Source organism: Amphiprion ocellaris, chromosome 13, assembly GCF_022539595.1.
Source record: "Amphiprion ocellaris isolate individual 3 ecotype Okinawa chromosome 13, ASM2253959v1, whole genome shotgun sequence".
Taxonomy (NCBI): domain Eukaryota; kingdom Metazoa; phylum Chordata; class Actinopteri; family Pomacentridae; genus Amphiprion; species Amphiprion ocellaris.
The window spans coordinates 772,903-788,701 of NC_072778.1; the positions used below are offsets into that span (position 1 = coordinate 772,903).

The 15,799-nt window shown below is 38.0% G+C and overlaps 1 protein-coding gene across 6 annotated transcripts in view; it reads right to left on the reverse strand.

The window, feature by feature from the left end:
* LOC111582719 (protocadherin-1) overlaps positions 1-15,799 on the reverse strand; it is a 263,570-nt gene that overhangs the window by 140,771 nt on the left and 107,000 nt on the right. For 4 of the 6 annotated variants that reach the window (XM_055016556.1, XM_055016557.1, XM_055016561.1 and 1 more), the window contains exon 4: positions 931-1,150. In XM_055016556.1, the coding sequence (XP_054872531.1) occupies positions 931-1,150 (220 nt within the window). Of the gene's footprint in view, positions 1-920; positions 1,151-15,799 lie in introns of all 6 variants that reach the window. The other 2 variants (XM_055016559.1, XM_055016558.1) reach the window with 1 other exon arrangement.

The window sequence follows — 15,799 nt, forward strand, 5'->3', positions numbered from 1 at the left end:
TTCAGTGTCAAAAGAGGGACAACTGTGTGAGTCAACATGCTTCTAAAGAAAAACTGTCAACACTACTACTACATTAGCATCATTAGCATCTCTCACTCTCTGCTAACAAGATGTACACAATGGGTCGAAGGGCTAACTGTCAGCTAGCAACTTGTTAGAATTACAATTAGAAAATGTATTGCATTCTCTGAGAAGTCGAGAATCTGTCAGGACATTAGCATCATTAGCATCTCTCACTGTCTACTAACAAGATGTACACATTGGGTCAAAAGGCTAACTGTCAGCTAACAACTTGTTAGAATTAGAGGCTGTTTTATTTACTCAGTTTTCGTGTCAAAGAGCCAGAACTGTGTGTCAACACGCTTCTAAAGACAAACTGCCAACACTGTTGTCTTGAGAATCTGTAGGGACATTAGCATCATTAGCATCTCTCCGTTTCACACATCTGCTAACAGGCTACGGCTAATTAGCCAAGCCTGCTACTCTCACAACCTGTTAGCTTTATGAAGATGAGCTGTTTGGCTGCAGACGTATAAAAGTCAACGTGGCGACACGCCGGCAGCTGACAGGATGCTAACCGCTGTTAGCGTATCCCCCGCTAGCCTCCCTCTGTGGATCCATAAGTGGAGCTGATGGAAGGTTGGACTCGGTGTGATTTACATAATTGGGATGTTAATTCGTTAAGCCGTGGGACTTGATTATGTTGCATATTGATTGTGTTGTGCTGCTGTGAGGTCACACACCTCTTTAGCGAAGGCATACACAGTGCAGGGAATTGTGGGAATCTGATTAAACACACGACGTTAACATTCCTGCTGACATGCGAGGTGTGTGCAGGCGTGTGTGTGTGTGTGCGTGTGTGTGTGTGTGTGTGTGTGTGTGATGACGGATGAAGCAGGAGAACAGGAGGGAAACTCCACCTGGTCTTACCGTTCTCCGGGTGCTCCATCTCGCCGATGCTGCCGTCGGGTGTGGTCCGCTCGTAGTGGTCCTCGGGCAGAGCCAGGGGCCCGATCCGGGGCCCCGACGATGACTTGGAGCTGGGCGTCTCCGACTCCTCCAGGCCGCTGTCGTAGTAGCTGTGCTGGGAGGCGTCCTGCAGATCCTGAGCCTGATTGGCCGTGGAGAAGGTGACTCGGCGGTGGGGCAGCTGTGATTGGCAGACGGAGGGATTCGGTTAGTTTCAAGGCTCATGTTGACGAGTTAAATTTAACACGAGGAGCGGTTTTATTAGCTTCAGTTTGATGTCACGCTGTAAAAATAACCTTAAAGAAGTCATTTAGACGCTTTTATTACTAAGTTCTGGTCTCAGAGTTTCGCTTTGATTCTGAAGCTCAAAACCGTCAACTTTCATCTCATTTTATCCCATCTGATTATTTCATCTCTTCTCATTTACACACCAGCGAGCCAAAGACATCGACAGGAAGTACAATCGACAAGCTTAAAAAGTCATATTCACCACATCTGAACTTGAAAAATGATATCATTCACCAGTCAGAAACCGTAAAAACAGAAATGGTCTTCCAATGGCTAATGGTGTCTGACGTATCGTTCCACTGCAAAAAATAAACTAATACCAGATTAATATCAGGATATTTTATCAAAACTGCCAAAAAATAAACCTTTACAAAAAAACCCTGCAAAGACAAAGACCACAAGGAGACAAAAATTCTGAGAATTTGGTTGAACTGAAGGCAGTGTTTCCACAGAGAGCAGACAAACTATGCATGTAAACAGAATAAATAGTTAAATATCTATAGTATGTGGAGCCTCTGTTTATTCCAGTGTGGCTTTGGAAGAATTTTCTTCCAATAAATAATGAAGTAAATTCTACTTTTGTTTTTTCCTGAATCTGGTTTAACTTTCAGCACCAACGTCTCTCTTTCTACTCAGGCTCGTTCTGTTTCCACAGAGGTGCAGAACTTTATTTTAATCCTATTTATTCTGAATGGTTCTGTTGCCTTTTTAATATTTTATTGCTAATTCTGCTCCGTTTCTATCGGTGCATTTCCTCTACATCTTCTGTTCATTTGCGTCTCAGGTTCTCCACCTCGACGTGGTTCTGAATGTTAAAGATCTGGTCGATCCGCTGGTGGATTATTTACAGAGTTTCAACCGTTCTAACAGACATCTATTGTCTTTCCTGTTCTGTTATCAGAGGCTCCACCAGGAAAACTCCGGCGCTGAACAAAGAGCTACAAGCTTCTGCTGCAGGAGGTTTATTTAAAACCTTCATGTCTCAGTGCGTCCTGAGATTCAGTCGATCTGCAGCAGATTAACGATTAGAAAGCAACAAATCGCTCAGTTTCTTTACTCAAACAAGTCAGAGGTCCATCGGAGGAATGTTGACGTGTTTTCTCACAAAACCCAAGTCAGAACCAGTTTCAGATGAGTGGTTTTCTGCTGAATAACTTTAACCCATTAACCCAATCATCTTAAACGTGTCCACGTCCATTCAGCCTTCAGCGTAGGAAGCAGAAATACGGTTAAAAAGCTGACTACAGACTCCACAACGGTGAAGGCGAGGGGAAGCATGAAGACCTCAACATGCTCCTATAAAGCCAGATATGAATCTAAGAGCTCAGGCTGCTTCCAGGGAACTAGCTAGCTTCACTTTAAACCTCTTATCTCAGTCATTGTGAGGAGAAACCAGAGCAGCAGAGGCTTGTTTCCATCAGACTGTCCACCTGTTCCATCATTTAACATGATAACACCTCCACTCTTATTTACATCAGCCTTTACATGAAGGAAAACTACATTTATAATATAAAGACATGGGTGTTTTTACATGAATTTCAAAATAAAATGATGGCAGCAGAGAAATATTGTTTTTAATTGTGTAGAGGAGATTGTGTGGAACCATGATGGTGGTGGTAGCTTAGAAGCTAGAAAAAAATATATTATTTTTCACTTAAATGTCTACTTGCACAGGTGGTAAAGCAGGTAAAAGTTCAATTCGACAACTTTAGAATCAATGCAGCAAAAAGCAAATCAGTACTTTGTTTCTATTTCAGACAAGTTTAAGTCACTTTTTAGCAAGTTTTCAGTCACTACAAAGTACAAAAAGAGACACAAAATGACAAAAATGAGACCAAAAACAACAAAAACAAAACACAAAATGGCAAAAGCGAGACAAAACCATAAAAATGAGACATAAAATGACAAAAATGAGACACAAAAAGACTAAAACGCGAAATAAAATGGTGAAAATTGTGTGGGACATAAAATGTCCACCAGTTCTGGAATGATTCTTGTCCGTTTGGTGGTTTTGTAATTAAAACATAATCAGCAGCGCTGCAGAAACACAAACACCTGACGGAGACCAACATCCCTGCGTCGCCATGGCAACTGGGCGCTGTCCGGACCCCGAACCAGTAAAAGCAGCAGATCTGGAAACACACCAGCGCTGAGCTGCTTCTGAAACCTTCATCTCCACCCTGTGCAGGCTTCAAACCAGCAACACAGCCGGGGGGGCTGTGTCTAAATCCTGCAACCGGCTGCATCTAAATCCTGCATATACAGAAATCATGTTTTAGACACATAAGTCCCAAATAAAATGACCAACAGCAGCTAAAAACAATACATTAAAAGTAGAAATCATGTTTTTAGAGATTTAATTCTCTTATAAAACAACCAGCAGCACCCCAACCTCCGTTTGTTCTGTTAAAGTCGCTGTAAAGACGACAGATTCTCATCTGCTTCTACCTGCAGCAGGTGAGTTAGTTTCATTAAAAACACAAATAAAAAGCGACTCCTGCTTCAGGAGAAAAACCTACATGAAGAGAGATCAACTAAACAACAACAACAACAACAACAACTACGACCCTCTTCTGCTGTTTCTGCTGCTGGAAATAGAAACGCTGCCTCAGCAGGTCACTCCAAACTGGAGCAGATCAGATAAAGACCTCCTCCACCTCCTCCACCTCCTCCACCTCCTCCACCTCCTCCACCTCCTCCATCTTGTGTCCTCCTGCTCCACATGGACCGCCACGCCAAGGACAAAAAAATTTTTCTTGTGATTTTGCACCTTTGTGTTGTGATTTTGCGTCTATGTTTTGCTGAGAAAAGATCAATTCAGCCAGAAGATGATGTGTAGTTTTTTAGATCCGTTGCTGATCTGCTCAGATGTGACGTTTGAGAATCTACAAACTAAAACTGTCATCAGTAGAAGGCAGCAGGTTTTACTGCAGAGAGGAATTATTTTAGGGAGGAAAATGCAAACGTGGCTGCAAACAGAAATGAACGGCACAAAACTGTGATTCTAATAAGTTTATAGTGTCTCCTCAGCTTCATAAAGTAAAACAAAGCAAAATAAGTTGTGAAACATTCAAATCCATGTCGAGGGTCTGATAATCAATAAAAGCCTGTCTGATGTTGTTTTGTTGCACAATAAAAGTTGGTTTTAAAGGCTAAACATCACTAAGTTTTGGCTCAGAGCTGGAATAAAGTCGACCTCTGGACTGTTTTATTTATTCTGGTCTGTTCATATTCTGACCCTAAAAACACAAATAACAGATAAATAATGGATAAATACCGGATAAATAACGGCTGAATACGTTGTGATGGAGATGAAGGTCAGGAATTAAGGATTCAAGGAAAAGCGTCTCATCACCGCCTCAAACTGTTAATGCTGCACTTTGATGGAAGTTTCTATTAATTCCTGTCTGGATGCACTTTTATGTAAAACAAGAGGCTGTGATGAACCACTTTTCCTTGAATCCGTAATAAGTGACCTTCATTAGCAGAGCGGAGCAGCGAGGCCGTGAATCTGCTGCAGGAAGGACCAATTAAAGACGCTTTAAAGCCCAGTTTACCCACAAAAAATCAACAGGAAGGAGCAAAAAGACGCAGAATTATGCAGAGATTCAGAAAAAAAGAGAATAAAGAGGTGGCTGACGTTCACTTCATTCACTTTAGATGGAACATCACTTTAATTCTGAAGGTTTCATTTCACAGGAAGAGCTGATAAATACCACAATTTAACGTCATTTCAAGATTTTCAGAATAAAATTCCAAACAAATTAAAAAATTTAATCATTTTTCTAATGTCTAATCTGAAAGAAATCTAAAAAATTTAAAAAATAAACTTTAAAAATGTGTTTTTTAACTGTTTAAAAATCAGTCACATTTATATTTTTATCTGATTTAAATGCAGTAGAACTGTCTAATTATAGGGCAACATGTTGGAAAATAAAAAAAAAATATTACAGATTTTTGATGTGGATATTATTTATAGTAAAAATATTTTTTATTGTTTATTACTTTGTACAAATGTGGCCGCACGGAAAACAAGGGTGAAAAATTACTTTGTTTTTTTAACTCTTGTTGTGCTTTTGCATCTTTTTCTTGTGATTTTGCATCTTTTTGTGGTTATTTTGCATCTTTCTGTGGTGATTTTGCATCTTTATGAGATATTTAGCATCTTTTTGAAGAGATTTTGCATCTTTTTGTTGTGATTTTGTGTCACTAGTGATTTTGCATCTTTTTGAAGATATTTTGCACCTGTTTGTGGTGGTTTTGCATCTTCAGATCAACTTTTTGGGGCTTTTTTTGGTATTTTGTGCCTTTTTCGACAACGATTCAAATAAAATCGAGATAGAACAGCTTGGAAACAGGAGGAAGGACTCCAGCTGTGGGTCGAGGCCGATAAGACGAAGGCCGCCTCTCCTCCTCTTCCTCCTCCTGGAGCTCCTGCAGGAGGTGATGGAGGAGGAGGAGGAGGAGGAGGAGGAGGCTTCTTCTTCTTCTTCTTTGCCAGGCCACATTGTTGAGAGATGATTAAAAAGCAGCGAGGAGGAAGCAGGACGCCTCGCTGGCTGTTTGTCAGCCGAGACACGGAGCTGCAGATAAGGAGTGTGTGTGTGAGAGATCCTCATTACGGAGCTCGCTGGGAGATAAGAGTGTGTGAGGCTGCATTGTGCATGCTTATAAAAGTCTGTCCTTATCAAGTATGCATGCACACACACACACACACACACACACACACACCCTGCAACAACACACACACACACACACACTCTGCAGTAACACACTGACTAACACACACACACAGTCTGCAGTAACACACACACACCCTGCAACAACACACACACACAGTCTGCAGTAACACACCGACTAACACACACACAGTCTGCAGTAACACACTGACTAACACACACACACTCTGCAGTAACACACACACAGTCTGCAGTAACACACTGACTAACACACACACACAGTCTGCAGTAACACACACACAGTCTGCAGTAACACACCGACTAACACACACACAGTCTGCAGTAACACACTGACTAACACACACACACTCTGCAGTAACACACACACAGTCTGCAGTAACACACCGACTAACACACACACAGTCTGCAGTAACACACCGACTAACACACACACAGTCTGCAGTAACACACCGACTAACACACACCGACTAACACACACTCGGCCCACGTGAAGAGGAAGAAGAGCAGCTGCTGCCAGCGACGTTTCTCACAACAGAATCTGAATGAATGAAAACTGGATGCAGAAAAGTCTGAATATTTAATCTGAGCATTGAAATGCCGTCGCTGGTCGTTTTATTAAACACACCTGCTCTGAAAACACATTTAGTCGCCACATTTTAGAAGTTATTTCACTTACTTTTTACTGTTTTCTATCTGATTTTGCGTCCAAAGCAGGCGTAAATAGAAAATAAACATTGTTTTTTGCAATTTTCTGGATAATTTTTTGTGAGATTACTTTAAAAAGGAACAATTTACATGTTATATGTTGCAAAAAAGGTCAGAATTATTACATCCATAATCTATATTTAATTGTGAACTTATGCTATTTTTTACTGTATTTTGATATGCAAAGAATATTAATATTTTACAGATAAATTTGCATTATTTGAAACAATTATAAATATATATTTCTAGAAATAGTAATTTTTCAGTATTTAGAAGTAAAAATATGCATTTTTTAAACTACATTTAAGTCTACAAATATATATATATATATTAAATGCATTTTAACAGAAATATTGTTCAATAATAAAACATATTTTTAATGGTTATTTTCCTTTTTTTGTTTGTTTTATTGAATTACACATAATATCTAGTAATACACAGAAAAAATTAATGTTCTTTGCAAAAAAAGCCAAAAACTGTAAATAATGACCACAAAAACTATATTTCTAGAAAAAAATTCGTAATTTTTGACAGTGAAAATATGCATTTTTTGCTATATTTAAATCCACAAAAAATTTTTATTTATATATATATATATATATATATATATATATATATATATATATATATATATATATATATATATATATATATATTTTTTTTTTTTTTTTTTTTTTTTTTTTACAGGTAACTGCAATTATTGTACAATAATACATAATTTTTAATGGTTATTTTACTAATTTTATCTCATACAACACACAAAAGACTGCATTAATTAATACATTCTTTGCAGAAAAAATTGCCAAAACTGTAAATAATTCCACGTTAAAAATCTCAAAGAAATAATACATTTAAAATAATTGCAATTATCTTTAAAATAATAGTACTTTTGTTGATTTAAATACAGTAAAATATGTGTTATTTTAGGCAAACATTAGAAAAGAATAAATTCCAATTTCTAAAAATATACTGTTAATTTACTGTTTTCTTTGTTTTGTTACATTACAGAGTTCATTGGTAAAATCACAGAATAAAAGTCTAAATTTGCATGTTGATTGGAAAAACAGACGCAAACTTTAAATCATTTTTACCATTTATTATTTAAAATTAAGCGTTTTAATGCATTTAAATGATAAAAAGCAGTGTTATTTCAAACACATTCCCTGTTATTTTCAGCACCTTTTCAGTGTTTTTAAATGATTTTTTTTCCTTTGCTTCACAGCTTTTACTGATTTTTTCTTCCTAAACAGTGCACTAACGCCGATCAATCAGCCGCTCTATCGATCGTCCAGCAGCAGATATCGACGGCGCTGAAGGACACGTGATGAAAACCTTCGCTGCATGCGTTGCTTCTACAGCTGCAGGCAGATGTTCTCTTTGTGTTCATGTTAAATGAAGTTGATCCAGCAGAAGGAATCAACCTGCAGCTCAGAGCTTCGGCGTCTGTTTGGGCTTCAGGCGGCTTCCTGCTGCTTCCTGATCCACTAAAACCAAACAGCCTTCTGCTCTCCGTCACCGGAGAATTAAAGATGAATTTAAAGCACAAAACTGACCTGAAAACTGCTCTTTAACCATTAATGCAGCTTCTCTTTTGTTTGTGGTTCAGCTAACGCACATAAAACAATGTTTTTATTCATAAACACACATGTAGGAAGCCTTAAAAAACATCTGGTTCTGCAGAAAAGGGCTGAGAGATTCATCGAAATATGATGAAAAGTACAAAATGTTCAACTGCAACGCAACAACCGTAGAATACATGAAAGAAAAGGTTTAAAAAAACTGTCAAAACTGAGAAAATGAACATAAATATCTGTAAATAAAGGTATTTTTAGCTGATTTAAATGCAGTAAAACTCTGTAATCATTTGTGTTGGGAAACTGAATTAAGTTGAAATCAGTTCAAAAATGATAAAAAAAAATGTGTGACAGTGATTAAAAATGTCTGAAAACAGTGGTTAAAACACATCAGTAAACATCGGAAAACATCCAAAAATAGTGACTGAAAACCTCTAAAAACAGTGACTGAAAACATCTGAAAACATCCGGAAATAGTGTCCAAAAAAATTGGAAAACATCCAAAAGTAGCGACTGAAAACATCTGAAAACAGTGACCAAAAACCTCTAAAAACAGTAACTGAAACCTCTGAAAATAGTGACCAAAAACAACCAAAACCTTTATGTTCAGCCAAGTGAATTCCCATCATGCAGGTAACTGTCACCAGTGAAAACAACGATAAACAGCGACCAAAAACAACAACTGAAAACAGACTGAAACGTCTGGAAACACTGACTGAATGAATAAGCCACAACAGGAAACAGTAAAACCACATTTCATACGAATAACGACTAAAAACAACTGAAAACATGAACAGAGCTCCCAGCAACACAAACACTGTTCTAGCTGTTTTTAGACATTTTAACGCTGACTATGGGGTTCTGGTGAGGACAGAAAGTCTTTGTTTTGTTGTTAGCATGATGCTAAGGTTAGCATTAGCACCAAGCTAACAACACAGCGCTGATCAATTTCCTTGATTCGTGGAAAAAAAAATTTAAATAAAAATCAGTAAAAAAATGATAAAAATGTGGCAGCAAGGGTGAAAAAATCTGTTAAAAACACTGAAGTACTGTAAATATGTAAAAACTGAACAAGTACCTGTGGAATTATGCTTTTATTTTTATTTAAATGTATTAAAATTGTAATTTTAGGGTCAGAAATAGTAAAAGATTTAATTATGTTTTTGTAAAAATACAGATTTTTCATGTGGGCGTTATTTAAATTTCTTCTTTTACAATCAACATTTTATTGTAAATTATAGATAATATCTAATAAAATGTTGATTGTAAAAGAAGAAATTTAAATAACGCATATAAAAGCATAATTTCACAGATACTTGCTCAGTTTTTACATATTTGCAGTATTTCCGTGTTTTTAATTGATTTTTCACCCGTGCTGCCACATTTTTATCATTTTTTAAAACTGATTTTAACATCATTCTTTCAATTGGAAGCAAAATTATGTAAAATGATGATGTTTTTGCCAATTTAAATACAGTAAAGATTGTGTTATTTTACAGTCAAACATTAAAAAGGAAACTAGTATTTGTTGTATTTGTTTTTATGTCATATTTGTTAAGTGTTTCTGTTCTACAGTAAATTAATTTCTCTTTAAATCTGTGTTTTATTTCATGTTAAAGTGTACTTTTCTGTGTTTTAAACATTTCTGTGTTCCTATATTCATGCATAAACATGTATTTCTAACTATTTACATGTGTTTTTGCACATATTTCCGTCTATATTTCTTCCTGCTTTCAGTATTTTCCATATATTTACATATTTATTACTGTTTGCATGAAGGTGTTAAATCATTTCGTTGAAAAATCATGATAGAAATGTAGTTTATTCAACATTAATGTGCTAAAAACAGCTTTAAAAACAGACTGTTGGATATATTTTAGCATCAAACCCAACGTTGAGACTTAAATACTGCCAAATATTCAGCCTGTTACAGTAGAGTGTGTATTAGTGTGTATTATTGTAGTAGAAATACAGATTTTGCTGCTCAGTTCTGCCTCTGAAACCAGCTGTATCGCTGCAACTGTCACTCAGCATCACTCTGCTCCACATCAACCCACGTGCACGTGCATGCACGTGCACGTGGGTTGTGTGTGTTGTGTATTCAGCAGCGACAGACACACACAGATCAGAGAAACCAACTTGAATAAATCTCCTTCTCCGCTTCGCCTTTTTTCAATTTGCTGCCTCGCCGCTCCGTCACTCGGAGCTCTGAATCCCCGATGACAGCGAACGCAGCGCTGACGTCTGACGGACGGACAGCGAACACACCGCGAACTGACCAGTGTGCACGTTTTTTTGTGCGTCTGTGCATTTCTGACCTGCTGATGAATTCCAGCCTTCGATCATGTAGAACAGTTAGTTTCTTTCTGTTTGCTGAAGCAGATTAATCTGAGTTTCCTCATTTTTTAGCTCAATTTCTAAACCTCCAGAACCCAAAAACACTCATCACGAAAGTTTGAAAAGCAAGAAAAAACAAACTACACAATTTACAGTCCAGAAACTGTAAAAACAGAGACAAGTTTTTTGATTTTCCAACAGTCCCTGAACTAATCATGTGTGACATAAACGCATATTTAATGAAATCACTTCACTCCACGTCTCATTTTTAAAAATTGCCAAAAATAAGTCATTGTCTCTAAACATATTCTGTAAAAACCTAAAAATTCTTCCATCCTCTGCCTAACTGAGAAGCTCTGAATGACTCGTCTGCAACCAACAGTCGCCTGATTAAAATTCTGTGAATTTCAGCTGAACTGCTTTCAGTGTTCACACACAACACAGAGGAGATGAGTGGAGAAAACAGATTTAGAGGTATTAAAAATACAGAAAATAAACATTTTTAGCTCATTTTCTAAACCTCCAGAACCAAAAAACACTCATCACGAAAGTTTGAAAAGCAAGAAAAAGACAAACTACACAATTTACAGTCCAGAAACTGTAAAAACAGAGACAAGTTTTTGATTTTCCAACTGTCCTTGAACTAAGCAGACAGAAAACAAACGTGTATTTCATGAAAATCATTTTACTCTACATGTCTTGTTTTAAAAATATTGCCAAAAATAAGCCGTTCTCTTTAAACATATTCTGTAAAAATCTGAAAATTCTTCCATCCTCTGCCGAACTGACAAGCTCTGAATGACTCGTCTGCAATCAACAGTCGCCTGATTAAAATTCTGTGAATTTCAGCTAAACTGCAGGCAGTGTTCACACACCACAGACGAGACGAATTAAAATATAAACAGTAAAACATCTGTAGTGTGTAAAGTTTTTTCCAGTATTAACAACATGTGTGAGCATGTTGAACATTTTTGTACATGTTGATTCCATTTTTTAAAAATGCATGCACAACAAAGAGGTAAAGTTACAACAAAAAGTCACAAAATCACCACAAAAAATGACCCAAAATATGTAAAGAATGACTTGAAATCTGTCTAAAATGATCTAAACTTGTAAACTTCCTGTATTTATCCATCAGCATGTATTTCTAACTATTTATCTCTGTCTATATCTCCTCCTGTCTGCAGTATTTTTCCATATATTTCCATATTTATAACCATAAAGACTGTAAAAAGCAGTTTATTTCCGGTGAACACAAGCCAGTGATTTACTGTAAAGACTGTTTTCATAACGAGCTTTAGGAGAAGTTTAGGAGAAGGAGATGAAGTGTTTTCCAGCTGACAGCTCCGGTATGTTAATCCCTAAAAACACCTCCTTCCTCCTCCTTCCTCCTCCTCCTCCTCCTGCAGCAGGAATGCAGACGGAGGTTATAATTGGCTCCAGAGCCGAGCGAGGGAGGATGAAAGGAGGAAGGAGGAGTGATAAAATAGAAGGAGAGATGTGAACGAGCAGCCAGGAGATTTGGGTTTGATTTGCTCGGCTGTCGTCCAGAAAAAGAAAAAGTGTGAAGTTTTGACTCAGAAATCTTTTCTCCTCCTAATTCTGCTGAGATCTGAGAGCTGCTGCTTCAACCCGGCAAAGATTCACCAGCAGTTGGACAAATTTACACTTCTCCAGTTTAAATTTACACTCAGAGATTACAGGAGGAGGCAGAACATCACAGAGTTCTGTAGGACGGGATGTTTCAGGTTTACACCACCATATTTACACAAAAACTCCATCAGTTTATGGATTATTTTGACAGAAAGTCAACAAAAAACACACATCTGAGTCATTAACTGAACATATACAATGTTTACTCATTTAAAACATGTTGAATTACTCAAAATTTGTCTAAAAGACAAAAAAAAGACTCAAGACTAGTAAAAAAACAAACTAAAATGACTCAAATTCTTCCAAAAAGACAAAATAACGTCTGTAATTACTCAAAATGTGTCTTGAATGACTCAAATCCTGTCCAAAATGACTTAAAATTTGTCTAAATGACTCAAAACAACTCAAAAATGATCTATGATTAGTCCAAACTCCTCTTAAAGGACAAAATCATACCTGGAATTTCTCAAAATGTGTCCTAAATGACTCAAAGTATGTATTAAATGACTCAAATTCCATCCAAAATGACAACAAAAATTGACGAAATGACTCAAAATGAGTCTAAATGACCAAAAAAGATTCAAAACAACTCAAAAATAGTCTAAAATTCCTCTTTAAGGACAGAACAAGTTGAAAATGAAACCAGATTTATCTAACAACTGTTTTCTTGTTTTTGTCATTTTTTTCTCAAATTTTTTCTTTTTTGTTGTTTCCTGTCGTTTGTCTCATCTTTTTGTTGTTTTGTTTCTCGCTTGTGTTTTTTTTTTGTCTTATTTTTCTCACTTTATGTTTTGCTTCATTTGTTTTGTGCATCGTTTTTGTTGTTTTGTGTTGTTAGTCTACTTTTTTGTCGTTTTGTTTCTGGCTTTTGTTTCTAGCAGACAGCCAGTTAGCCTGCTGGTGGCTTTTTTTTTGTCATTTTTGTAATATTTTGTCTTGTTTTTGTTGGTGTTTGTCTTTTTTTTGTCTGACTTTTTCATTTTGTGTCTTGTTTTTGTTGTTTGTGTCTCGTTTTTGTCATTTTTGGTCTTGTTTGTGTGATTTGTGTAATTTTCTTGTTTAGTTTTTGTCGTTTCTCCATTTTCATTTCATTTTTTATTGTATAATTTGTGTTTTGTTTTCTGTCGAGGAAGAAAACAGACTAAAGATCCATCAAACGTGTGAAATTATCAGCGGCTAGAAAAGACAGAAATGTGTTTTTTTCTCTGATTCTTCCACCCGGCGCTGAATAAAACCGGATTTATGGAGCAATAAGCGACAGAACGAGGATCCGTGTTCTGTAACGGAACAAACAATAGAAGTGTGACGTCTATTTACATCCCTGCATTAACGGCTTTATGGGGAAACAGGGATTAACAGGAACACGCGTGTTCTTATTATATCTCATCAGCTTCTCCTCCACATCTTCCCTCCTCTCCATCTCCAAACGTGCAGGTCGTAAATCACAGGACGCCGTCTGCGGCTCAGATACTCTGCAGGACGTGTTAGACGCTCCACACGCGTGTGCAGGTGAACACATGAACGGCCGAGGAGGTAAAAATAGTCTGAGGGGGACGAGACGAGGAGCCGGCCGGGGTCGACTCGATTGTCTGGAAACAACAGAGGGAAAGAAAACGCTGACGGACCGCTGCAGAAAGAGAGGAAAAATCTAAATAAAGAGCGTTTAAGAGGAAGGAAAACCTGAAGACAACAATCCAGGAGCAGACGGAGAGAAACTCCGACCTGCAGGAGGATTTTAATTCATCATGAAGAAGTCTTCAGAGGTTCACAGAAGAATGCTTCCAAAATGACAACAAATATGTCCAAAATGACTCAAAATGAGTCTAAATGATCAAAAAATGACTCAAAGCAACTCAAAACTGGTCTAAAATTACTCAAAATTCACATTGAAGGACAAAGCAAACAATATTTATCCAACAGCTGTTTAGTGTCTCATTTTTTGACTCGCTTTTGTCATTTGTCCATTTTTTTTGTCACTGTAATTTTTTTGTTTAATTTTTTTTGTCTATTTTTTGTTTTCTTTCGTGTCGTTTTCTGTCTTGTTTTTGTCATTTTGTGTCTCAATTTCGTCATTTCTTGTTTTGTTTGTCATTTGGTGTCTTTTTTCGTCTTTTGTGTGTGTCTGTGTGTGTGTCTGTGTGTCTGTGTGTGTGTCTGTGTGTGTCTGTGTGTGTCTGTGTGTGTGTCTGTGTGTGTGTGTCTGTGTGTGTGTGTGTGTGTGTGTGTGTCTCTCTGTGTGTGTGTCTCTGTGTGTGTGTGTCTGTGTGTGTGTCTGTGTGTGTGTGTGTGTGTGTGTGTGTGTGTGTGTGTGTGTGTCTCTGTGTGTGTGTCTGTGTGTGTCTGTGTGTGTCTGTGTGTGTGTGTGTGTCTCTGTGTGTGTGTCTGTGTGTGTCTGTGTGTGTGTGTGTGTGTGTCTCTGTGTGTGTGTGTGTCTGTGTGTGTGTGTGTGTGTGTGTGTGTGTGTGTCTGTGTGTCTGTCTGTGTCTGTGTGTGTGTGTGTGTCTCTGTGTGTGTCTCTGTGTGTGTCTGTGTGTGTGTGTGTGTGTGTGTGTCTGTCTCTCTGTGTGTGTGTGTGTGTGTGTGTGTGTGTGTGTGTGTGTGTGTCTGTGTGTGTGTGTGTGTGTGTCTCTGTGTGTGTCTGTGTGTGTCTGTGTGTGTCTGTGTGTGTGTGTGTGTCTGTGTGTGTGTCTCTCTGTGTGTGTGTGTGTGTGTGTGTGTGTGTGTGTGTGTGTGTGTGTCTCTGTGTGTGTGTGTCTGTGTGTGTGTGTGTGTCTCTGTGTGTGTCTGTGTGTGTGTCTCTCTGTGTGTGTGTGTCTGTGTGTGTGTGTGTGTGTGTGTGTGTGTGTGTGTGTGTGTGTGTGTGTGTGTGTGTGTGTGTGTCTGTGTGTCTGTCTGTGTGTGCTGGCCCGCTAGCCGTTTAGCCGTTGGGCTTTACAGAAACAGACGTCTCTACAGGAACGAGGTGGACGCTGGCCAGAGTTCATTAGCATCCAGTCTGGATTAGCCGCTAACTTTGCCAAGACCGGCTGCAGTTAGCCAAAAGAGACAACAGGCCCGGAGGGAACGACTGGACAGGCTAATGCTAGCGCTAACGCCAAGTCTAATCAGCAGCCGGCAGCAGCAGAGCCGGAGATGGCAGCGGGACAGCGGCAGGTCCTCAGAATCACAATGAAGGAGCTCTGAGTCGGCGAGTCGACGGCAGCAGCCAGACGACGACGAGAACAACGAGAAACCAGGAGAGGCAGAAGTACAGCAGAGGAACAATATATAGACGGCGTATGATGCTGTAGGTGGTACCGGATGGTTTAGTAATCAGATTACCGTCATGTATTCACTTCCTGTCACACCAGCATCATGAAAATCACAGAGTTAAGACACATTTTTACACTGTTAAGACGTACTAATATAATAACAAATAATTACCAAATTAAAGGTGCAAATTACCAAATTAAAGGCACAAATTATTATAGGCAGAAATGAATAAACTAGGCATAAATTACCAAAGGCAGAAAATACCAAATTAAAAGCAGAAATTACCAAATTCAAGGTGCAAATCACCAAATTAAAGGCAGA